Here is a 27,098-nt window from a genome sequence, read left to right as displayed (position 1 = left end):
CGGCCATCTCATGACGAAGGTGGGGGCGGCTACCAGTCGCCTCCTCGTTACCTCCAGAGCAACTGCACGCAGTCTCCTCGTTACCTCTGGAGTGGCTGCGGGCTGTCTCCTGTAGGAGGGTCGAGCAGTTACCAGCCGTCTTTCGAGGGGCACCTTCAGAGCGGCTACCATCTGTCTCCTGATGAAGGCAGGAGCGGCTGCCAGCTGTCCCCTTGTTACCTCCGGAGTGGCTGCAGGCCTTCTCCTGTAGAAGGGTCGAGTGGCTACTGGCCATCTCGTTTACGGCACCTTCAGAGCGGTTTCTGGCCGTCTCCTGACGAAGGCAGGAGCAGCTACCAGCTATCTCCTCATTACCTCCAGAGTGGCTGCAGGCCGTCTCCTATAGCAGGGTCAAGCGGCTACCGGCCGTCTCGTTTAGGGCATCTTCAGAGCAGCTTCTGGCTGTCTCCTGACAAAGGCAGGAGTGGCTACCGGCCGTCTTCTCAGTACCTCCAGAGCTGCTGCATGCCGTCTCCTGTAGGAGGGTTGGGCAGCTACCGGCCATCTCAGGGGTGCTGACTGGAGCTAGAGTAATAGTGCCACCCCCTGGTTGTCGGTGGTCGGCTCACCCGGAAGGTAGTCTCGCTTTCCTGCTATGGTGGCAGCTAGCGAGCTCTGGGTCATAGGGGCGCGCAGCCCAGGCGGACTTATGTCCCTATCGCCCAGAGTCCAGTCGCGCTGTATATGCTCCTCTGTGGGCTCCTTCTGGGGGTGTTGAGTTGCCCTCGGTGATACTGTACTGCATTTTAGTGGGCATATATAATGTTTTCAAAGGCTTCCAAGGAAAGTACTTTAGATTTGGGTGGGTTAAAATTTAGCAGCCACTTCTTGGACCATCTTTGCATCTTGACTAGGTCACATTGCAGCTCACAAGAGTCCTGACGGCTGGTGATTTGTTGGAGAATTTTTGTATCATCCGCAAACATGTACGAGTTGGATTCTATAGCCTCAGGGTGGTCATTGATATATATATATATATATATATATATATATATATATATATATAATAAAAAAGGTGGGCCCCAGGACACTCCCCTGGGAACTACCACTCAGTACAGGGGCTCTGGATGACCTTACACCATTGACAATGACTGATTGGTGCCTTGCGGTTAGAAAACTATTGATCCAGGTAAGAATCTTCCCTATAATGCCGTAACTCTCAAGCATAGACAGCAATCGACGGTGGGGGACAGAGTCAAAGGCTTTGGCATAGTCCAGGTATATCATATCGATTACCCCACCCCCGGCCACAACTTCAGAGCAGTGATCGAGGTAGTGTAGCAATTGGGGCACAGTGGGGCGACCATGTATAAAGCTATATTGTTTTTGAGAGAGGGCATTATTATCAGATAGGTAATCAGTTGTTGCCTTGCAAATGATGGATTCAAGAATCTTGCATAGAATTGCTGTAAGGCTTATGAGACGATAGTTAGCAGTCAACTTCTTAGACCCTTTCTTGTAGATAGGGGCAACCAGAGCCTCCTTGTAGTCCAGCGCCAGCTCTCCAAGTTCAATACTCTTGCGATACAGGACAGTAATGGGCTCAGATAAATGAGTGGATAGCTCTTTAATGATTCTGGGATGAATTTCGTCAGCCCCACAGCTTTTACTGATATTAACCAACTCCAGCTTCTTAGGGACACTTGATCTGAATACATGGGGCTTGACAATGCAGTCATGTACCTGAACAGGAAGTTGTAGGGTGGGTCCAATAGGTTCTCTGGTATATACTGAAACAAACTGCTTCTGCAGTATCTCTGCCTTCTCTTTATCATCATGGTATACGGTTCCGGGATCCCCTAGATCTGCCAGCAAGGATACCACTCCAGATTTTGTTTTTAGTTTAGTCTTGGTAAACTTCCAAAAAGCTTTGGCTTGCTCTGCAATCCCCTATTCATATCTCCTTTTAACTTTGCGTCACGTTTGCTGACATTTGTTTCACATACTCAAGTCTGAAGGTTTCTGTATCCCTCTGATACTGGACAGTGCTCCACTTACGGTAGGCTTTATTCTTTTTCTTAGTTAAATTTCTTGCTCTTCAGATATTCGTAACTGACATTTCCAGTGAGGTTTATTTCCAATTATAGCTGTAGGTATAAATTTTTCTCTCATTATAGCTGTAGGTATAAATAATATTTTTCTCTCAGTTCCAATAGTTTTTCCTTAATCAATTTCCAGGTTTCTTCCGTATTCAGATTATAGGCGGTTTCTTCAAAGCTGAGTAACCAGTCAGACTCCGCAAGGGCTGATCTCATGGCACTGTAATCACCTTTATTATATAAGAATATTTTCTTCATTTAAGGTCTAAATCCCGTATAACAATGGAATTTGAAAGTCAGCAGTACACGGTCACTTGGCCCAAGAGGTGCGAGATATTGAATGTCAGGTATCATGTCCACATCACTGGTTAGAATTAAATTCAAAAGTAAGGGGGTACCAGTTCCCCTGACTCTGGTTGGTTAGTTAACATGTTGGTACAACAAACATTCTTGGATGGCCTGTATGAACATCGATTCAAATGAGTTTTCGGATTCAGATGAGGTCTCCAGTTAATATGAGGGGCGTTTAAGTCATCCATCAAGCATACCTGAGAATGAGGGCCGTTGCAAACTGTGTATACAAGGTTATTAAGAGCATCATTGTTGGAGTCTGAAGCGTTAGGACTCCCATATACACACTGTTATGCAGCGTATTCTGTGTCCCGACTTCTCGGGTCCAGTTACAGTGCAACTCTGGGTCCTTAATTCCTGACCGGGTCAGCACTAGCAAGGAAGGGAAAACACAAACACTACGGGTAGACAAATACACTAGTATATTAATAAAGAACCATTAAACACACAGCATTCTATGATCAGAGTCCGAGTTACACAATGCTTTACACTGATATTGATCTCAATCACTGTCCATCTAGTTCAGCATCTTTGTCTCACATCTGGGCTATTTCCCTCACCATATCACAAGCAATATGTCACCAATATAGGTAGTACATTAACACAGACAGATTTACATATAACACAACCCAGTATACCCACAGGGACAGTTCTTATGGCCGTATGCTTAAACACATATGGAGAGGCCCTACATTGGTCCCTACTTTACACACTAAGGAAAGCACAAGCAAGCTAAAATACCCGCCACCGGACCACCCATCCCGCCACCCCCCACCCCACCACCGGGCCGCTACCACACCACCACCCCAGGAGGACACAACGGCAGGGCTAGTGACCCAGGTCAAGAGGGTCACCGGGACACTACTTTCCTGAGTCCCTCTTCCCCGCAACTACCCCAACACCAGGTGACCGGAGAAAGCCAACGACCTTGCGGGCGGGACAACCATCGCCAGAATTGGGGTGGGACTGAATAAGACTCAGTCCCAGGTAACACCGTGTTGGGCAGGAGGCCCAAGGCTACGGCCTAAAGAGTGTACCAGGGTAGTGAGACCCTCGGCTACGGCCTTAGTACACACCGGAGAGAGCGCGACCCCTGTGCCCCCTCTCCTGCTTTTCCCTACTACGGGAGCAACACCGCGCCGATGGCCACTGTACGTGGTGGGGAAGGAGCGGCCACTGTACACCCTTCAGTTGCTCCTTGTACAAAGGGTAGGCTCACGGCCACAGCCGCAGTATGTACCAGGGTAAGGTGACCCGAGGCTCCGGCTTCAGTACGTACCGGAGAGGACACGGACTCCGTGAATCCTTCCCCTGCCTCTTCCCCCTGTAGGAGCCCTTCGTCACCATCCGGGAGTGTTGCCCCGGAGGTGTCACCAGAGTGGTGGCAAGGTCCGATACAGGACCTACCTTCTACACCTGGGAGATCTCTGTTCCTGCCAGACCCCCGACGGAGATGGTGCCGCAGCCCAACCTTATCGGTGCCTCTCCCTATAGGCGACCGCAGTCCCAGGACCCCCAGGACCGACCAGCAGACTCCAGACGAGGGCAACCCAGGCTCCCTCACTCCACAGAGCCAGAGACGACAGGCCCACCTCCTCCAGCTGTTCGGCCCGTCCCGAGGGCCACCTCTCAGGTCAAGGCCCCCAGACAGGAGGGCCTCCCTGCACCCCACCAACGAGGCTCCGATTTGAGGGCCACCTCTCAGGTCGAGGCCCCAAGACAGGAGGGCCTCCCTGTACTTCACCGACGAGCAGGACCCGGACAGTGACTCCCCTGTGGGTAGTGCATTGCCCTTTGCAGGCCGGGTCCCCCTAGGGTTCTCCCCTCACACCCATACTACAGAGTGAATGTTATGCTGAGTGTTTTTAGGTCGACTCCTCGCCCTAAAAACACTAGCGACTGAGCGGGGTCCTCTTTCCGGACCGGAAGTAAAGCACCAACAAAGGAACAGGACATAAAAACTAGGCAGCATACCTTACCACATCTATTACCTTAATTCTAAAACCGTTACAATATGATACAGAGTGATATTTAGGATATAGGATACAGAGACACAGAGTTAGGTTGGGATGACACGAGATACCACTGTACTCCACACACAATATGATCACATATCACAATGGCTTGTGGTTCTATAAGTGGGGGTGATTGTCTTTCATTAAAGCCCAAAATATCTATACTCACAGTAGTAAAAGGAATACACAAGGTTAAGAGTCTGGGGGAGGAGAATTACTATAAGAAAGGCAGGGTGCGGATCACGATACTCGACTCAGTTAACTAGACGCGGCGACACTCTCCTTGGGGTTTTGGGTTTCCCGCGCACCTGACTGCCATTCACACTGACGGGGAGACTCCTCTATTCTGGGAGGGGGATAATACTTTACTTACTATTGTTGAATTACTTTCCTTTAAAGGACATGTGAGTTTATTGGGATTAATAACACTTAACTGTTGATTTCATATGGATCACACTATGTCACTGTTCCTGTTCCTCTTCCTCGGGTATACTTAGGTCTAAGGGGGCGTCACTGATCTACCCGTTTTTCCTGGGTTAATTCACTCTGTCACTCTGGTCGAGGGGGAGGACCTCAGGGGACTCTACCCGTGGCGGGCGACACACTACCCGCAGGGGAGTCACTACCCGGGTCCGGTCCGTCGGTGAGTTGCAGGGAGGCCCTCCTATCTGGGGCCTCGACCTGGAGGTAGACCCTTATCTCAGGGTCTCGTCGGTGTGGTGCAGGGAGGCCCGCCTGTCTGAGGGCCTTGACCTGGGAGGTGGCCCTCGGGGCTGGGGCCAAACAGTTGGAGGAGGCGGGTCTGGCGTCGGAGGCTCTGTGGTGTGAGGGGGTCAGCGTTACTCTCACTTGTAGGCTGCTGGGCTCGCCTGGGGGTCCTGGGGCTGCGGAGGTCTGCCAGGGGACGCGCCGTCAGGGTTGGGCTGCAGCCTCGTCTCCTGCTGGTGCCTGGAGAAGACAAGAATCTCCCAGGAGTAGGAGGCCGGTCTGGACTTGGACTTTGCCTCCGCTCCGGTAACACCTTCGGGGCAACTCTCCCGAGTGGTGTCCAGCTATTCCCACAAGGGAACGCTGAAGGTGGAGTGCACACGGAGACCGTGTCCTCTCCTATATACAGGGAGGGCAGCACGGAGGCGACTCTCTCTCCTGTCTCTGTCACAGCCATGGCTCCAGGTTGCTTTACCCTGGGACCCACTTTTCGCTTTCTACTAGGGACTCTCACCCTTGGGGTGGCAGAGGGTACTGGCCCCTCGTGCTCACTATTGGGCCTCCTGCCCTGTATGTGGCAGAGGGAGGTGCTCCCTCGTGGCTCACTGGGTATGTGGCAGAGGGTGTTGTTCCCTCGTGGCTCACTAGGTACGTGGCAGAGGGTGCTGGCCCCTCGTGGCTCACTATTGGGCCTCCTGCCCGGTGTGTGGCAGAGGGTATTTCTCCCTTGTGGCTCACTGGGTATGTGGCAGAGGGTGTTGTTCCCTCGTGGCTCACTGTGGCAGAGGGTACTGGCCCCTCGTGGCTCACTATTGGGCCTCCTGGCCTGTTTGTGGCAGAGGGTATTTCTCCCTCGTGGCTCACTGGGTATGTGGCAGAGGGTGTTGTTCCCTCGTGGCTCACTGTGGCAGAGGGTACTGGCCCCTCGTGGCTCATTATTGGGCCTCCTGCCCTGTTTGTGGCAGAGGGTATTTCTTCCTCGTGGCTCACTGTATATGTGGCAGAGGGTATTGGTCCCTCGTGGCTCACTATAGGGCCTCTTACCCTGGACGTGGCAGAGGTGGGGACACCTCGTGGCTCAATGAAGGGCCTCCTGCCCTTGAGGGGTGTAACTATGGCCGTCGCCAAAAAGTTACTAGGGACTGACTCTTTATCAGTCCCACCCCACTGCTGTCGATGGTTAGCCCGCCTGTGAGGTTGTCTCCGATCCTGGCTCATCTGGTGTCGGGGCAATTGCGGGGAAAAGGGGCACAGGTCAGTGGTGGTTGGGTGACCCTCTTGCCCTGGGTCATTAGCCCCCCCGTTGTCCCTTCCTGGGGTGGTGGTGGCCCAGTGGTGGGGTGGGGGGTGGCGGGGTGGATGGTCTGGCGGCGGGCATTTTAGTGAACATTACCCAGGAAATACAGGTAAATAGTGACGCCCCTTGCACCGAGAACAAACCAGGGGAAATAACAGTGAACAGTGACCGAGTGAAGACCAGTGTAAAACCAGTGACAGTTACTATTAGTCTAAAAGAACTCGATACCCGGCAGAACAGAAAATGACTTAAACCCTCAGTAAGAGAACTTATAGTAATTGTGTGAGTCCCCAAGTATAAGATCTTTCAGTAACTGTGAATGAAGACTAGGGTGCGCGGGTGAATCAAAAGTCTCTGTGTAAGTGCCGCCGCGACTAAGGGCCGTTTTCACAGTCGTCCCCAATGCAGTCCCCAGTGGCCTACTCGCCTCCGAACACACGTTTTCGTTTTCACAGTCGCCCCCAACCAGCCTTCCGAGGCCTCTGTTGGGGACAGCATTCGGGACGGCCCGAACAAATTACTGGAACATTCTTGGGGGACCTGCAGCCTCCCCAACAGACAGCCCCGAAAGTAAAAAAGTAAAAGAATAATTACATGTAACATATTTTCATTAGTATTTCAATATTATATACCCAATGTAATATTTCTGGGGTAAAAAACACACCCGGTACTGAAGAAAAATATATGTTTGTGTATTTTTATGAGACTTTCTACTATGTATCCGAATACTAGCCTTTCGCAGACGGGTGGAGGCTCCACAATAAACGGATCCGAAAGAAATACGAGAATGGTTGTCTAATGCATATTTTCATGAAAATTCTAATATCTGTTGCCCAACGTAAAAGTTGATATAGCTAACACCCCGTTTAGAAAAGAAAATGTTCATGTATTAATAGTATATCCGTTAATAAACCACACCATCACTCATTAGACGTTATACATGTTACTTCATGGTTATTTTTACTTAAGCCTTTTTTTTACAGTACTTAACATTCATCAGCATTCAGCTTAATTCCAATTTCAAGTAGGAATGTGGTGAGGTTGCCGTTTGTTAGCTCTTCAGTCCGATGACGTTTCCTGTTCGTTATTTTTGCTGCATTCTTGCGAATATCTTCACTCCTGAATATATTAGTAAGAATTGTGTGAAGTGGATGTTCCAGCCATGTTATTCATCACATTCATTACATTCCAATTTCTAAATATTCTCTACATATGGAAAGTGTTTTCGCCATCCAGAGCTACCAACCCTACCGCATCAACACAGGCAGACGTCCCCACGTTAGTAAGCTCCCGAAAGCCATTCGGAGCGACTGTGAAATCCAAAGGTGCTTTTGGTTCGGGCCCGACACACTTTCGGGCCCAGAAGGTTAGGGACGACTGTGAAAATGGCCCTAAGGGCCGTTTTCACAGTCGTCCCCAATGCAATCCCCAGTGGCCTACTCGCCTCCGAACACACGTTTTCATTTTCACAGTCGCCCCCAACCAGCCTTCCGAGGCCTCTGTTGGGGACGGCATTCGGGACGGCCCGAACAAATTACTGGAACATTCTTGGGGGACCTGCAGCCTCCCCAACAGACAGTCCCGAAAGTAAAAAAGTAAAAGATTAATTACATGTAACATATTTTCATTAGTATTTCAATATTATATATGCAGTGTAATATTTCTGGGGTAAAAAACACACCCGGTACTGAAAAAATATATATGTTTGTGTATTTTTATGAGACTTTCTACTATGTATCCGAATACTAGCCTTTCGCAGACGGGTGGAGGCTCCACAATAAACGGACCCGAAAGAAATACGAGAATGGTTGTCTAATGCATATTTTCATGAAAATTCTAATATCTGTTGCCCAACGTAAAAGTTGTTATAGCTAACACCCCGTTTAGAAAAGAAAATGTTCATGTATTAATAGTATATCCGTTAATAAACCACACCATCACTCATTAGACGTTATACATGTTACTTCATGGTTACTTTTACTTAAGCCTTTTTTTACAGTACTGAACATTCATCAGCATTCAGCTTAATTCCGATTTCAACTAGGGGTGTAGTGAAGTTGCCGTTAGTTAGCTCTTCAATCCGATGACGTTTCCTGTTCGTTATTTTTGCTGCATTCTTGCGAATATCTTCACTCCTGAATATATTAGTAAGAATTGTGAGAAGTGGATGTTCCAGCCATGTTATTTATCACATTCATTACAATCCAATTTCTAAATAGTCTCTACATATGGAAAGTGTTTTCACCATCCAGAGCTACCAACCCTACCGCATCAACACAGGTAGACTAAAATGCCCGCGGCCGGACCTTCCGCCCCGCCACCCCCCACACCACCACCGGGCCACCACCACCCCATCACCCGAGGAGGAGACAACGGACAGGTTAATGACCCAGGGCAAAAGGGTCATCCAACCACCACTGACCTGTGCCCCTTCTTCCTGCAACTGCCCCAACGCCAGGTGAGCCTAGATCCGCAACAACTTACACGGCGGGTTGACCATCGACAGCAGTGGGGTGGGACTGATATAAAATCAGTCCCTAGTAGTATTGTGGTGACAACCACAGCTTCACCTCAGAAGGGCAGGAGGTCCCTTGGTGAGCCACGAGGTGTTCGCACCTCTGCCACATTGAGCCACAAGGGAACACCACCCTCTGCCACAACTCTGGTGAGGCATGAGGGGCTAGTACCCTCTGCCACAGTGAGCCACAAGGGAGAAATACCCTCTGCCACTACCAGGACAGGAGGTCCTTTAGTGAACTGTGAGGGAGATATACCCTCTATCACAAACAGGGCAGGAGGCCCAATAGTGAACTATAAGGGGCCAACACCCCTAGCCACCCCAAGGGTAAGAGCCCCTTGTATAAAGCCAAAAGTGGGTCCCAGGGCCGATCGACCTGGCGCCAAGGCTGTGTCGGAGACAAGAGAGAGAGTCGCCTCTGTGCTACCCTCCCTGTGTAAGAGAGAGAACATGGCCTCCGTGTGTCCTCTATATTCAGCCAACTCCTGCAGGAGTAGCTGGATACCACCCGGGAGAGTTGCCCCGAAGGTGTCCCCCGAGCAAAGACCCAGTCCCAGTCGGGACATACGTCACACTCCGGGGAGATTCTTGTCTCCTCCAGGCACCAGCAGAAGACGAGGCTGCAGCCCACACCTGACAGACCTCCACAGTCCCCGGACCCCCAGGCGAGCCCAGCAGCCTACCAACGCTGTCCTCCTCCTGCCTCAGAACCTCCGACGCCAGACACGACTTCACCTGTTTGGCTCGTCCTAAGGGCCACCACACCAGGTCGAGGCCCCACATAGACGGGCCTCCCTGCACCACAATGACGAGACCCTGAGAAGAGGGTCTACCTCAGGTCGAGACCCCAGGCCAGAGGGTCTCCCTGCACCGTGACGACGGGACCAGAGAGGAGGGTCTACAACAGGTCGAGACCCCAGGCAAGAGGGTCTCCCTGCAATGCCTCAGTGGATCGGACCCGGGTCGAGTCTCCCCCCATCGGGTATGGTGATTCCCGCCACGGGTAGAGCCCACGGAGGTCCCCTTACAGTGACGGAGTGATATCGCCCCAGAAAATCGGACAAGATTAGTGACATTCCCTCCTACATCCGAGAAAGTGAAACAGGGACAGTGGTACAGTGACACAGTGAATAAGAGGGATCCCATCTATAAGTGCCCGTGATTACTTTCCCTTTATTATAGACTATAATTCTGGGCCCGTGAATCTAGTGTTGTTCCCCCAGCCTAGAATACAGGAGTTCCCCCTTACCAGTGTACGCGCGAGCGAGTGTCACCACACTGAGCCCAACCAGTCAATTGTAGTGATCTGCTCCCCCTGTTCTTTTATAGTAATATTCCTCCCCTGGACCATTAAGCCTATATATCCCTCTTGTGCCAGTGAACTAAGACCTTTTGGACTTTAATGAAAGACAGTCACGTCCACTTACAGAACCCTAACCCATTGTAAAGTGTAATTACAGTGTGTGTGAATATCCCGTGCTATCTTATCGTAACTTAGTATATCTGTATCCCCTGTCCAGAATATCATTCTATGTAATATTGTCACGGTGTTAGAATTAAGGTAATAGATGTGTTAAAGGTGGACTGCCTAGTTTTTATGTCCAGTTCCTTTGTTACTGCTTTACTTCCGGTCCGGAAAGAGGACCCCGCTCAGTAGCTAATGTTTTTAGAACGGGGAGTTGGCCTAAAAACACTCAGCATAACACTGGTGGCAAGCGGTGGTTCTGGATCCGAGTAAAGGCACGGAGGAACGTAAAAGGAAACATGCACAATGGCAGCTAAACCGCACATTCAGTTACCAAAAATCAACCAGGACCAATGTGACATGGATGTTTATTTGGACATGATCAAACCCCTTTTAGACATATGGTTTGACTCAGATAAGGAGAAAATTGCAGTCACACTACCGAATCTGGGAAAAATTATCACAAATATCGCACCCAAAATAGTCCCAGAACTGTCATGGGACCAGTTCACTCAGATAGTGAAACAGGCTTTTATGCCTTGCATGGGCAGAGTTGTCACACTCTCACAACTCGATGCCCTCACCTATGACGGTAACCTGGATGACACTTTCATCCAGGCTTGGTGCCTCGTCACCGCCGCTTATCCCGAAGCAGAAATAAATACTCGGGATACCGATACTTTCAACGCCCTGCTGAGGATCCTCCTGAGCATAGTCAGGGAACACTTCTCCATATATGATCCCTCAGGAAATATGGATCAAGACCTGCAGCTCGTCAGGTGTCTCCTCGCCGTCCGTCCCACACCACAACCGCTTGACACAGTGACAAAGTTCCCCACAAACCACAACCCCCCACCAAAACCCAAGCCGCCACCTCACCAGTCGCCTGCAGAACCGCCTTCCACGGTACTCAGGGCTTACCCGCAAAGGAAGCGCCATAACCCCAGGGAACAAGGGAACTTGATCAGTATAAACCCTTGGGAGTTCACGGCTTGCAGCCGCACCTGCCCCCTTCATGACATAAGGGAGCAACTCAAGGCGAATCGGCGGAAGAATCCCCAACAAGGCCTTAGGAAAGTTTCCTCCCTCGATGACGACGCCCAGGAGGACGACGTACCACCACTGTTCTACCAAGGACCCGACGACGACGAGCACGACGACTACCCCCATCCTCAGCAGATGGATTTTTAGGCCCGCCCCCACACCTCCCCACGGTGGCGGGGCCACCTCACATAGCTACAAACCCCCAGTCTACAACAAGATATGGCTGAATGGGGTCAAGGCTAGATTACTGGTGGATATGGGAGCAGCCAGGTCTTGTCTCTACTCCCATTTTTACTCCCGCCACATCCCAGCATTCGGCCCACTTCTCTACACTTCAGCCAACCTCATAGATGCCGGGGATGGCCCCCTACCCATCCGTGGGGAAACCAGGGCCTTACAAACTACCACCCACCAACGAGTCTCCACCGACCACCCATTCATCATTTTTGACTCCTCATGTAGCCAATATGATGGTTATCTTGGCCTGGACCTGCTACAGAAACTCCACGCGACCATTGATTGCTATCAACGTCGCCTCCACTTCGGTCCAGCCCAACCTAACCAAGCATCCACCGACAAGGAAAGAAAAAAAAAGGGAAAAAAAAACACCACCACCACCCCCACACCGCCCACACACACACCACCCCACCACACTCTCCCTCCCCAACCCACCTGTACATGTAAGCCCAACCTAACCCCCCCAAATGCCTCAATTCATTCCCTTCCAACCCCATCCCCCACTCCACCCTTGCCATCCCAGACTCCCTCATTCCCTGCCACTATTGCTTCCACCGTTACCATTCCACCTCACCACGAAGCATGGGTTACACTCACCAGACCCTCAGGTACATCAGTCCTTTTTTCACCGTCCATCCCCACCGGACCCCTGTCATCATGCCTAGTCTCCCCCACTTTCCTCCCCCCCCACGCCCACCAAATCCGTATTGCCAATCTCGCCACAACACCTTTAACCCTGCCTCGAGGACTCATCATTGGTGACACAGAAGAGGCAGAACCATGCTCAACACTACCCCCTAATCACCCCACTCTCCCCAACATACCACCACATCTTTCCCCTGCCCAGTCAAACAGCCTCCACCAACCACTCCTGGACTTTCAGGACTTATTCTCCGTCGGCCCGACCAATCTTGGCCATACCACCTACCTAAGCCACGAAATTCACACTACAGGACCTCCCATTCGCCAACCATCTCGCAGAAAAAATCCTAAACAACGGGCAGAAGAAGACCGGCAGGTCCAGGAAATGCTTGATGCCGGTGTCATATCAAACTCCACCAGCCCGTAGTCCTCACCTGTAGTACTCGTGCGAAAAAAGGACGGAACCATGCGTTTCTGCGTCGATTACCACAAAGTGAATGACGTTACCATCAAAGACGCTATGCCACTACCCAGGATCAACGACTCCCTAGACTCCCTACATGGATCTACCTGGTTCTCTACCTTAGACCTGCAATCAGGCTATTGGCAGGTCCCAGTCCACCCCGACGACAAACACAAAACCGCCTTCTCAACATCAAATGGCAAGCACTACGAATTCAACGTCCTTCCCTTCGGACTCTGCAACGCCCCTGCTACATTCTCCCGCCTGATGGAATCTGTGCTGAGCGGATTCACCTGGGAAACCTGCTTAGCTTACCTGGATGATGTAATTGTTTTCAGCCATACCTGGGCCGACCACCTCCACCGCCTCAAGCAGGCATTCCAGCGCATACGACAGGCCGGACTTAAGCTAAAACCAACCAAATGTGTTCTAGCTGAAAGATCAGTCTCCTTCCTCGGACACCTGATCAACGCAGAGGGCATCTCCCCTGACCCCGACAAGCTACGTGCAATCGCCGACATTCCACCACCCCGCGATGTGCACGAAACCAGGGCCTTCCTAGGACTAACCTCCTATTATTGGCGTTTCGTGAAAGGTTTTGCGAACATCGCCAAACCCTTGCACGACCTTACAAAAAAGGGAGAACCCTTCGTCTGGACTGAACCCCGGCACAATGCATTCACCACCCTCAAAGCCAAACTCACCTCCGCCCCAGTCGTCGCTTTCCCAGACTACAACCTACCGTTCCGCCTGTACACAGACATCTCACTCCACGCAATAGGGGCAGTCCTTGCACAAGTACAAGACGGCCGCGAACACATCATCGCCTGTGCCAGCCGCACCCTGAACTCGGCGGAAAAGAATTACGCGGCCACCAAACGTGAATGCCTAGGGATAATATGATCACTTGAGTACTTTCGCTCATACATCTCAGGCACCCATGTGATCATCATCACGGATCACCAGTCCCTACAGTGGTTGCGCCAATCCAACACCACGAACGCCCAGCTCACGAGATGGCACGAAACCTTAGAAGAATACGATTTTGAAATATCGTATCGTCCAGGTGGACAGTATCTATTTAGATTTCAAGAAAGCTTTTGACACAGTACCACACCAAAGACTTTTATGGAAACTGTACCATCAAGGAGGAATTCGAGGCAAAATGTTTTGTTGGATGCAAGACTTTCTCATAAAAAGAGAAATGAGGACAGTACTAAGAGGAAACTACTCATCATGGAAAGAAGTGACTAGTGGAGTACCACAGGGTTCAGTGCTGGCACCAATCATGTTTTTAGTGTATATAAATGATATAAACAATAACACTGGAAATGAGAGCTATCTGAATATGTTTGCAGATGATGCAAAAATACAAAGGAGAATTACTAGCACAGACTCTTGTAGGGAGCTACAAGAAGAATTAAATAAACTTCATGAATGGAGTAGCACATGGCAAATGGAATTCAATGTGGACGTCATGTAATCAAGTTTGGTAGAAGTGGAAAAAGACCTGATTGAGATTATAAGTTAGGAAATAAAACCCTATACACATCAGAAAGAGAGAAAGACCTAGGTGTGATTATCAATAACAGACTATCTCCGGCTGACCACATCAGCAAGAAGGTACGGAACATGTATACACTGCTTGCAAATATGAGGATAGCATTCACATACATAAATGAAGACATGCTAAGAAGGATAATAACATCATTCATTAGACCAACCCTGGAATACGCATCAGTAGTCTGGAGTCCTCATCTCAAAAAGCATATGGATTGAAAAAGTTCATAGGGCCGCTACACGATGGATACCAAGCTTAAGGGACCTAAGCTACGAAGAAAGACTAAATAAACTGAATCTACCAACACTACAGGAGAGAAGGAAAAGAGGTGACATGATAATGCTATATAAGTGCATATCAGGAAAGGAGAAAATAGACATAAATGATTACTTAACATATGGAGAAGCATCAGCAAGAGGACACTGCAAAAAACTGCATAAGAAGAGAGGTGATAAAGACGTAAGGAAATTCAGTTTCCCAAACAGAGCAATTGATCAATGGAATGCACTACCAAATGAAATAGTGTGTGCCAAAACAATTCACAAATTTAAGGATATGTACGATAAATATGGTTTAAGACACAGGACAGTACCAGCTTGACTAATTCCTGTAAAGATACAATTAGGTAAGAACAATTAGGTAAGGTAAGAACATCATTCAACCTTACCTCAAGACACTAAATGAATGGTTCACCACAAACAGGCTCAAAATAGCCCCAGCCAAATCTACAGTGACTATTCTCACAAACTGGACAGCAGAACACAGTCACATCCCACACCTCACCATAAACAACACTCCCCTACCACACACACACACACCTAAAATCCTTGGTGTAACATACAATACATCAATGTCATTTAAACAACACATCACAAACATTAAAAATAAAATAACACCAAGATTTAATGCCTTGAGGTCACTTGCCCATACAACATTCGGACACAAGAAAAGAAACCACCACCACGGTATAAAAACAATACATATGTTCAGTGATGAATTATGCAAGCCCTGCCTGGGCTTCTAATCTCACCAAAACACACTACAACACTCTACAGACCACACAGAACAAGGCTCTAAAAATAATCACAGGCTGCACAGCTACTATACCCACAGACCACCTACATCAAGAAACCAAAGTCCTCAAAGTCAAGGACCACCCGGACATGAGAGGCACCCAGTTTCTTGCTGCAGCCTCCACAAACCCACAACATCCACTACAGTACATGGCAGCACATCCACCCACACCAAGGAACATTGAAACAACACCCAGCACACGATACCATACACAAATACTGTCATCTCTCCCCCCTCATCCACCTCAGACCAGCTTCCAGAAGCATATCCACACTCAGATCACTCGCCGCTTCATTCAGTCACTTAAAGACAACACACAGCTGCATGCATGGCCTCCTGACATCCACCCTTCTGAATCCTATCTTCCTCGTGAGGACAGGATCCACCTGGCCAGGCTGAGATGTGGGCACCATCCAACCCTCTTAAGCTACCAGAAGAGGCCGGATGACTCCGTCGCTGATGCCTGTCCAGGATGCAACACAGCATCCCATACTATTAAGCACATTATGGAAGAATGCATTGCACACAATCACCTACGTCAACAACACAACATTCACTCTTTGAGAGCTCTGTGGGAAAGCCCGGTCTCGGCCATGGCCTTCCAAAGGGACTCGGGGCTGTTCGGCCAGACTGGCAAGGGAACAACTACTACTACTACTACTCCCACTATGACTTCTGATCTCTCTCTCACTTCTATCTATTTATCTATCTATCTATTGCCAGATGCCATAATCCCGTAAGAGGTGGCCACTTGAATGGAGTTATTTATTTTATGGGGAGGGGCACTAACCCTCCACCAACCCACTTGTTGACACATAGGGAGCACATATGGTTTGGTTATATGGTTACCACGATAATTCTTGCACTCATTTCGCTCACCTTTATTTTTGTGCAGGAGTACAGTCACTGCCATTTTCCACTCTACTGGCACAGTTTCACTCATCCATGTCTTCTTATATACCTCCAACAAGCACTTCATTCCACTCTCTCCACTACATTTAATCATCTCTGCATACACCTCATGAGCCCTAGCTGCTTTCCCATTTTTCAACTGCTTCACAGTGTTCTTCACCTCTGCAGGTGCCACGTTTCCTGGCTCTGCATTCCTTCTCTGTATACCCCCAAAATCAATCATGTTAAGAGTCCCTTTGCTCTCTCCATTCCCATTCATCAGACTTTCCAAATACTGTATTCATTTCATCTGGTCCTTACTTCATCTCCATGGGTTCCCGTCCCATTATTGTTCACAGTTTTCTAAAGCTCGATCTCCATTGATGTTCAGACTTTCCAAATACTGTATTCTTTCCATCTGGTCCTTACTTCATCTCCAGGGGTTCCCCTCCCATTATTGTTTACAGTTTTCTAAAGCTCGATCTCCATTGTTGTTTCTGTTATTATAATGTGTCATTTTTTGCTCCTGCTCACACCATCACCACCACTCTTTCATTTCTGAGACATGCTGAGGGTCTAAATAATACAAAACACAACTGTGTACCTGCTGGTACAACATACTGAAAGGCAGGAAATGCAAAGACGCAACCTGGTGCCTGACTAACGAAGTAGGACTTGGTACACATTTTAAATACGTGGAATACATATTTTTATTTTTGAAACTAGTTTAATGTATCTCCAAACTTACATAACTTGAATTTATGTAAGCACAGGTGTACCTGTACAAGTGGAAATTTAGGTTTATAACTGTGGTGCCTGATATCAATTATGATACATCCCATAGATTCTGTGCTTTTTTTATTGTGTAATTTCGTTAAAACACACTAGGTGCAGTACCAATAATGCGCGATAAAAGGGATCAATGTACTGTAAGTGGAGGCAAGTACCAATGCATCCCCTCCTCAGCTCTCTGAGTGTGGGATTAGTTTTCCCATTATCATTCTAATACCTGTGTGGTGTCAAATGTGATTTGAAGCCTCTTGTGGAAGGATTCCTCCAAATGGTGTAGTTATTATTAAAAAAAAAAAAAAAACTAACAATATAATGAATAAATAAATCAATAAATGGTATAATCAAATGCACTTAAGTACAAAAAAAAAAAAAAAAAAAAAAAACTAGGGATGTAACTAAGAATGAAAGTATTGTAGGATATTTTTTTTTCTTACAGAAGATGAAAAGAGGATGGAAAAACAAATTTCATAAGAAAAAAATAATAATCCATACACCAGATTACTGATGTCCTCCATTCATAAAAAATCTGTAATGGTTGGACTTGAACTGCTGTTGATTGAAGTTTAAAGGAAAAGTATTCTGAGGATGATAGTTCAAAAGGGAAGCAGTTCAGGGAATAAAGGAATTTTGATAGACCAAATTTCTGCAATGCGGCAGAGTCACAACTCAGCCATGAATGCTATCAGATGCTCATGTAGCACAGGAAAAGACAAGGAGAGATGACACAATGGATGCAACTTTGTCTGAACATTTGACATATATGTATCTGTAAAACAATGCAAGGGAGGGAACATTCCATCTTACTCACAGGGAAGGTAGTTCATCTGTAATTGCTGGGTTATTAATGATTCTTATAGCTCTGTTCCAAATTTTGTTGTTTTAGTGCAACCTTTCTACATCCACTCCACGAGGATGAGCAACATTCAAGCAGAAAGGACACATGTCTCTTGTAAATTACAGCTAACTGCTCGTCAGTGAAGATGTTATGGATTCTGTACAATAATCCAAGTTTGTTTGAAGCAGTTTTGGCAAGTGATCTAATAAGAGGGGTCCAACTGAGGGTACTGTTAAGTGAAACACCAAAATTTTCAGTACTTTTAGAGATAGAAATATTGTTTGCATTGAGGGATGCAGGAATATGTGGAAGAAACGAGTGGAATTATAAATTAATGACAGAGATGGAAGAGGATGAGGACTGACTAAGACTGAGAGAGGCATATGCAGACAAAGTAGCTGACAGACAATTCTATCATGACCATCACCTGGTGGAGACATTCCCGCGAGTGAGCAAAGATTCAGAATTATGATTCTGAAATATGTCACCACCAGTTCATTTCCCAACTAAAAATGCTAGGTGTTATCAAGTAATAACTTTCTTGTTTATAATAATTTATTTCACTATCCATCACCTTTCTTTCCCACTGCAACATTTTCCCCATCTCAGTTGTATTTCTACATTTACTTTGTACACTACACTGGTTTTTCAATGCCATACACACTAACTCTAGTACAGATACTGTAATTATAATAATGGCATTACCAAATTCATAATATACAGTACTGCACTGAACTCCCGTAATGTCACTGTATGTTTCAGTAATGATTTGTATGGCTCATGTCCATCAAATAGCATGGTAATCAAAGGGTGCAGTACTGATCTGCCATACAAAAGGATGAGAACTAAACTGATTACAGGGTGAGGGAGGGAACATTTGAATATTTAAATTTCATTAAAAATGAGCCTTCATAAATCTTCAGCAAGTCTTGCCAACATGACACAACACACACCTACTAATACATCAGGTTTACGAAATTAAGGTACTCATTTTCTTGAGGGTCACATATTCTCTTTATTATAAAATAACTTTTAAGTGGTTAGTGCACCATAAATACTTTAGCATCCAAATAACCTTTATAAACACTCCAAGTAATTGCCATCTGAAAGTGCCAGAAGTGAAAAATGTTATCTGAATTAATACATATGGCAAGAATAACAGTTTGAAACCTTGATTAAGACCTGCACTGTTGTCACATTACAATATTTGCAGTACAGTACTGTGTTTTGTATGCATACAAAGATAACTTTACCATACACCCTTTCTAAATACAGTACAGACTAGATGGCCAAGCCCAACTCAGCTATAATATATTCATAGTGCTCTTCAGTTACAACTGAAATTAGTGAGTGCTGCATTTTATTCAGCACTATCAATAACTAGCAGCTTATCTTTAACTACTTTTTGTGTCATCATCAACTTCAAAGACAACAATGTAGTCATCAGTACCATCCTGTTTATAACATGTTAATAAATGTGTTTGAAGTTCAGTTACATCAGTAAACACCAAAGTACATGAGCCACAGATGTACTTTGTCTCATCATCTGTACTGCTGTCAAATGCTTTCAAGCTTACACTCACTTCATGTGTGGTGCAACTGTCATTTTTAGAAATATGAGCTTTGTCTTCAGCTTCCACGCACTGGGTATCAGAGCTACCAGAAGCACCAGACCAAGAAGAGGACTGATCTTCATCCCAACCACGTGGTACCTCAAGACATTCAGCGCTTTGTACAGTGACTACATTTTCATCAATGATATTATCAGTTTCAGAATGTGCGCTACTTTCTGGTTTCTTCACACTCAGTTTATCGTTACCTGATTTACAACTAACATCTACAATAACTGTTTCAACATGCTCCAGTATCCTTTCATCAGCTTTATTATACACTGCAGAAGAGCTGGGAGGAATTAAGTTAACTTCCTTTAACTGACTGACTCCCATGGAAACATCATAATGTTTAATATGATCCACTCTGTTCTCTATTGGGTTGCCTTCAAGGACCACTTCCTCATCTGAACTTTCCATAAACAAGAGTTCTGTGTCATCAGTGTCAAAATGCGACTTCATGTGACACACGAGACCAGACCTACGCAAAAAAATCTGACCACACAAGAAGCACTTCCGATCCCAGTTTTCATCTATATTATTCTCAACTTTAATATTATGTTGAGCAAGTAAATGAATTTTTAAGGCATCTACAGTAGGACAGGGAAGCAGACACACAGAGCAGTCATATGGTTTATCTTTAGTATGAATTTTTAAATGTGAGCGTAATGTTGAGTATGTCTTGAATTTTGAATGGCACACTGGACAATCACGCAAGCCACTTGGGTTATGCGAATGCATATGACGTCGAAGATCTTTTAAGAGATGGAACACTTTTCTACAAACTGGACAACAAAACTCCTTACTGCCAAGTTTATGCTTTCTTGCACAGTGCTGCTTCAGTAACTGCCTGGTTTTACAAACCTTGTTACACTCTGGACACCTGAAACTAATAGTACTGTGAGAATTGGAAATATGGCTGCTTAATGAGGCCCGACTGCTGAACTTTTCCTTGCAGTGCTGGCAAGTGAAAGGCCAGGAGCTGTTAAGGTTGCAAGTTTTACTCTCACTGTGCAGCAGCATATGGCTCTCAAGGCTAGTCTGAGTTTTGTACATGGCACCACACTTGGAACACACCAACAGCCTGTGATCACCACTGCATGCTTTGTGTTTTTTCATCAAATCTTGGGAGGCAAATATTTTACCACAAGTACAGTGTACTTCAGACTGTCCATCTGGATGGTATAATCTGGTGTGCTTATTTAGTGCATTTTTCCTTTTGAACCCTTGATTACACGCTGGACACTTGAAAGGCTGCTTTTTAGAGTGACTCACTTCATGTTCTTTTAAATGTGCACTTGAGGGGAAAACCTTTGAGCACTTTAAGCACTGATGCTGCCTCTTAGTACACACCAGTTCCCTTTTTGTTTTAATTTTCCCATGTAAGGTTCCATTACCACTGTAAGTTTCACCACTTTTAAAATATGAATTTTTCAATATTTTACTGTCCACATTATTACAATATTCTGGTGCCAAAGGACTAACTTTATGAGTCATTTCTTGTTCTCTTGGAATTTGTCTAATTTTTCCTTTAGTTATTTTTCTGCTACAGTCTTTTCCTCTGAAGCTACACTGAAGTTTTTTTTTACATTAAAACTATCATTCTCTGCACTGAAAACAACAGAATCATCAGAGCTTCCACTGTCATATTTATCTGCCATTTCTTTGATTTCATGTGCAACAGACATGGCACCACTTCTACCCTTTACTTGAAGCTTATGAACTTCAAAAACATGCTCTTGTATCAGTTTCTTGGACTGGAAAGTTAAGTCACAGAATGGACACTGGAAATTTTTACCAACAGGTGTCTGAACTGATGCAAGTCCAGACTTTGTTTCTGCAGTGTTTACAGACATTTTCTGTCCTTCTCTATCTTCATTCTTACAATGTTTCTCCACAAAAAACACACCTACTTTTTCTTCAACCTTTCTTTTTATTTTATCTGTAGTTATGTTAATTGGCTGTCCATCAGAAAGAAAGCTCTTCTCATCTAATAAGAAAGAAACCTGGTCAGCAATGTTAGGTGATGTTACAATGCCTTGCACATCATCCATCACAGTGACTTCACCCATACCACCATGACTGACTTTACCTAAACCGGAATCAACTGAACTGCCCTCCATGTTATATATACCATCTAAACCCTCACATGAAGCAAGGAAATGGAAGTGGTTGTGCATTGTCATGGCTGGTTCTGATATACACTCAAAGGCACAGGTATCTATGGGACAGTGAATCTGTTTTTCCTTCAGATGTATTACTTCCAAGTGTTTTTCAAGTCTTATGTATGAAGTGAAAAATATATTACACACACGGCACCTCAGCTGATTTTTATATGATGTGCAATTATGGAAGCGAGAGTTTGAAGGAGTGTAATATTTGTTGCAGAATGGACACCGATATTTCAAGCCTGTTGAATCCTGTCCTTCTCGATCTGTCTTATTGAATGGACTGACATTCGTTATTAATTTATTTGCTTTTCTGCCCCTTCTCCTTCTTGGCTGAAAATCATCTCTAGACAAGTCTATATCACTAGCATGAGAATCTTCCAGTTCAGTTTCACATTCCAAAGGATCATAATCATTTTCAAACATGGCATCCCCCCATCTTATAACTAAACCATCTTCTCTCCTCCTCTGAATTCTTTTGCTGCACCGTGATGCTGTCACATTATCTTCTTGTTTCTCTTCTTCCTCATTCTCTAAGTCTCTTTCATCCTCCTCATTTTCAGCTTCACTGGCTGCTGTGGCAGACAGCGTTTCACTTTTCCTCTTTCTTCCTCGTTTTTTTCTACTGGATATGCCAGACTTTCTTAAGGCTCTGAATGCTGCTAAAATCCCCTGTCTCTCATCAAGACTTTGAGTATGCTTTTTTCTGACAACAGGCTTGAAATCTGAATCTGTTACTTCACATTTTATTCCTTCTCCTTCACAGCTATCTTGTTTTGTCAAAAATCTTCTAATTTCATCAGCAATCTTGGCTGAAGTTCTTTCATGATATTCAAAATCTCTCAGAAGGTTTTCACATCTTCTGCATATAACAACAAAATCATGAAACACTGTTTCACTGACCACCTCCAAAGCACCGTCAAAACGTGCACTGAGGGATATGACACACACTCCACTATTCAGTTTTGTTGATTCATGTTCATTTAAATCACTCTCTAAATACCCAAAGGACAGAGCTCTAATGAGTGTCTCTTTCAGTGTCTCTGAATCAGATCTGTTCCCTATTTTTACCACTGAAGTATCAGTGTCAGCCAGCCGGCGTCGGTCATGGCAGATGTAACAGATGTGCTGCTCCATTGTGCATTGTAATCTGAAACAAAACAAACAAAAGTGACCAACATATATAATCCCATACACTATGATTAGTCACTAGACTGCTAATGTTACATTTGGTGCTGAACTCATGACACAGCCAGATAATTTAATGATAATTCAGTTCCATTAAGGAGAAGTTGAAGCAGTCAGTGTACAGAAACTGTTTTGGTTTAACCCATTAACTATTCATGTTATGATTCATGCTCATATACCAGTATTTTATTCTTGATACTACATGACGACGTCAAGCTGTGAGGGGAACCCCTCAGCAGTCAAAAATTTAATATGATAATGGAGTATAACCATTGTACATTAAAAATACAATATTTCATACTGAAATACAGATACAGGAGGTTCCCCTCCTTTCCCTAAGACTTATTTGTGCAAGAATTACCACCAAAACCAAACTCATAAACACAGAAGTTAATAACTGCATAAGCAGGACCTGGAACGGTGGCATCTTCGTCGTGGGTCTACCCCCCAGAGGCTGTCGAAGAGAAGAGGAGGACAGCATGGGGGCCAAACCACTGCAAATCCCCCCAGCCCCTCACAGGGCTCGAGTACCTGGGAGTGGCTTCGGTCGCCCGGGCAAGTACCACATCTCCCAACACAACACACACAACAACACCGTTTTTTCTACACCAAATGTCTCCTCGGCTGTCATTTCTCGACGACTTCTTCTAGCCGGGGACATTGAGAGCAATCCAGGACCCACCAACAAATACATATGTCCAACATGCTCAAAACCTATCACGTCGTGCCAACAGACAAAGGGTTCAGTTCAGTGCAACTCCTGCAAGAACTGGACCCATTACACCTGCACAACACTTGCATCCAGAAAACATTACACAAACACCTGGACCTGCTCCTTATGCTCCTTCCCCCCACCCATCAACCCCCTTTCCAATCCTACTCCTACTTCCTTCACACCTCAACAGCCAAACCCACCGACCCTTCCCACACCATCCAGTCCCCCAACTCCTCCCATTCCAACCCATCCTATTCCACCTCAACCCTTACCTCCATCACAACCTCCCCCTACCCCATCCCTTCCACCCACACCACCTCCCCCCCATGCTGCAGCAGCCAACACACATTGGACACACAACATAAACATCCTTCAGTTAAACATAGATGACATAAACACCAAAAAACATGAACTCACACAATTCATCAAACAACAGAACATACACATTGCCATCTTACAAGAAACAAAACTACACAGAGCACAGAAAACACAGACATTTCATAACTTCACCACCATTCGACAAGACCGGGCCGATGGCGGAGGCGGTGGACTCATCACCCTGGTACACAAATCCATCAACTTTGCAGATACCAGTGCACACACAAAGTCACTTCTCCCCCCACATGACACCACAAAAGAAATACAATCAATTAAAATATGCACTGGTAACAAATCACACATAACAATTGCTAACACATACATTCTCCCCTAATTGTCCCCCACAGTACCACACAATTGCTCTCCACAGATACACCACATCACTAACATACCCAACACCATCCTGGGTGGTGATTTCAATGCCAAGTCGTCAGCCTGGCATGTCAACAACCCTGACACAGACAGAAGGCTGGTACTACAATCCCAGACAGATCATCTTTTCATACTAAACAGTCTAGACCAACATACCCATATCCCACATCAAGCCCTCTTCCTCCCATCATCTCCAGACATCACCTTCTGCTCCTCAAACCTCACCCTCACTACATCATGGAGAGTGGTCAGAACCCTAGGTTCTGATCACCTCACAATCATCATCACTACCAAAACCAGAATCACCCCAGCTGGCCACAAACACACAGGGTATACTAATTATAAGAGAGCCAACTGGGAGGCCTTTGTAACTGATACAGAACAACATCTCGAAACACTAACAGAAAGAGACACAACCCCAACTTCACACCAGAAATTCAAGGCCTCATCAGACAACGGGACACACTGCGATACTCCCCAACACCCCATACACAAGACACCATACAACAAATACAAGAACTCAACACTGAAATAAACAATAAAATATCAGAACAGCAAACACTAAACTGGAAAAATTACCTCCAAACACCTGACCACAAAACAAACATCAGCAAACTCTACAAAACACTAAACAGCATAACAATTTCCAACAGCAACACCACACAATCACACGCTGCCATCACAACAACAGACACCATACCCTCAAACAAACAACAAGCAAACACTCTCATCAATCACTTTTCACAAGTCAGCCATCTAAACCCCCATCCCGAAGACCGACATATCATCCGACATAAGAGACAGTTCCCCACAGACCCAGACTACGCACCTTTCACTTACAACCAGACGAAGCACATCATTAACGACCTCAATCACTCATCTGCCTGTGGACCAGACAACATAAGCAACATTCACCTTAAACACCTAGGACCACAAGGCATTCAAGGACTCACCAACATATCAAACCACAGCTACTCACACAACATAATACCCAACATCTGGAAGCATGGCAATATCATCACTATCCCTAAACCCAACAAAGACCCCCTGTTACCCTCCTCACACTGCCCCATCACACTCCTCTGCACCCCCTCTAAAGTCACTGAATGACTGGTACTACAACTAGTCACACCTCACATTCCCCTAGCCCAGTCACAACATGGCTTTAGGCCACTACACTCCACAAACACCCTTCTTACAGATCTTATACAGAGAGTTTTCGATGGCATGAATTCAGCTAGGCCACCACACAGAACACTCCTAATCACACTAGACATTAGCAAAGCGTTTCATGCCATCCCCCGCCACAACTTCACAAACAAAATACTCAACACAAACATGCACAATAACACAAAAAGATGGCTGGCAAACTACTTAGCAGGCAGATGTGGACACGTAACATTTGCTGGTCAGTCTTCTAACATCAGAAACTTCACAAATGGCATCCCCCAAGGATCTGTTTTGTTCCCTACACTCTTTAACCTATACATGCATGACGTTCCCACACCCCACACACCACAAATACACATAGCTTCCTATGCAGATAATATAACACCAAAATGCAAACACATCTGTACACATCATTCAACCTTACCTCAACACACTACACGACTGGTTCACCACAAACAGGCTCAAAATAGCCCCAACCAAATCTACAGTGACTATTCTCACAAACTGGACAGCAGAACACAGTCACATCCCACACCTCACCATAAACAACACTCCCCTACCACACACACACACCCAAATTCCTTGGTGTAACATACAATACATCAATGTCATTTAAACAACACATCACAAACATTAAAAATAAAATAACACTAAGACTCAATGCTTTGAGGTCATTTGCCCATACAACATTCGGACACAAGAAAAGAAACCACCACCACAGTATACAAACAATACAAACGTTCAGTGATGAATTATGCAAGCCCTGCCTGGGCTTCTAACCTCACCAAAACACACTATAACACTACAGACCATACAGAACAAGGCCTTAAAAAAAATCACTGGCTGCACAGCTACTACACCCACAGACCACCTACATCAAGAAACCAAAGTCCTCAAAGTCAAGGATCACCTAGCCATTAGAGGCACCCAGTTTCTTGCTGCCACCTCCACAAATCCAGAATATCCACTACAGTACATGGCAGCACATCCACCCACACCAAGGAACATCAAAACAACACCCAGCACATGATACCATACAGAAATACTGTCATCTCTCACCCCTCGCCCACCTCAGACCAGCTTCCACAAGCATATCCACACTCAGATCACTCGCCGCTCCATTCAGTCACTTAAAGACAACACACAGCTGCATGCAAGGCCTCCTGACATCCACCCTTCTGAATCCCATCTTCCTCATGAGGACAGGGTCCACCTGGCCAGGATGAGATGTGGGCACCATCCGGCCCTCTTAAGCTACCAGAAGAGGCTGAATGACTCCGTCGCTGATGCCTGTCCAGGATGCAACACAGCACCCCATACTATTAAGCACATTATGGAAGACTGTATTGCACACAGCCACCTATGCCAACAACACAACATTCACTCTTTGAGAGCTCTGTGGGAAAGCCTGGTCTTGGCCATGGCCTTCCTAAGGGACTCGGGGCTGTTCGGCCAGACTGGCAAGGGAACAACTACTACTACTACTACTGCATAAGCACCCCATGAGATCTTTTCCTCATGTAATT

General features: G+C 46.1%; 2 protein-coding genes across 2 annotated transcripts; both read right to left on the bottom strand.

Annotated features, from left to right (window-relative positions):
- Positions 1 to 19,089: 19,089 nt before the first annotated feature.
- LOC145404576 (uncharacterized) lies at positions 19,090 to 21,078 on the bottom strand. The gene has a single exon (XM_080276083.1). It carries the CDS (start codon positions 21,076 to 21,078, stop codon positions 19,366 to 19,368), a length of 1,713 nt encoding a protein of 570 aa, XP_080132209.1. The 3' UTR covers positions 19,090 to 19,365.
- A 38-nt stretch (positions 21,079 to 21,116) lies between these two features.
- Positions 21,117 to 22,886, bottom strand: LOC145404574 (uncharacterized). The gene has a single exon (XM_080276082.1). The coding sequence runs from the start codon at positions 22,884 to 22,886 to the stop codon at positions 21,117 to 21,119; it is 1,770 nt and encodes a 589-aa protein (XP_080132208.1).
- Between the last annotated feature and the right edge of the window lie 4,212 nt (positions 22,887 to 27,098).

This window comes from Coenobita brevimanus, chromosome 64 (genome assembly GCF_032717465.1).
Source record: "Coenobita brevimanus isolate Jiangsu-jjx chromosome 64, ASM3271746v2, whole genome shotgun sequence".
Classification (NCBI taxonomy): Eukaryota; Metazoa; Arthropoda; class Malacostraca; order Decapoda; family Coenobitidae; genus Coenobita; species Coenobita brevimanus.
Note: the sequence above shows the minus strand (reverse complement) of the source record. Positions and strands in the feature narration are given on the sequence as shown.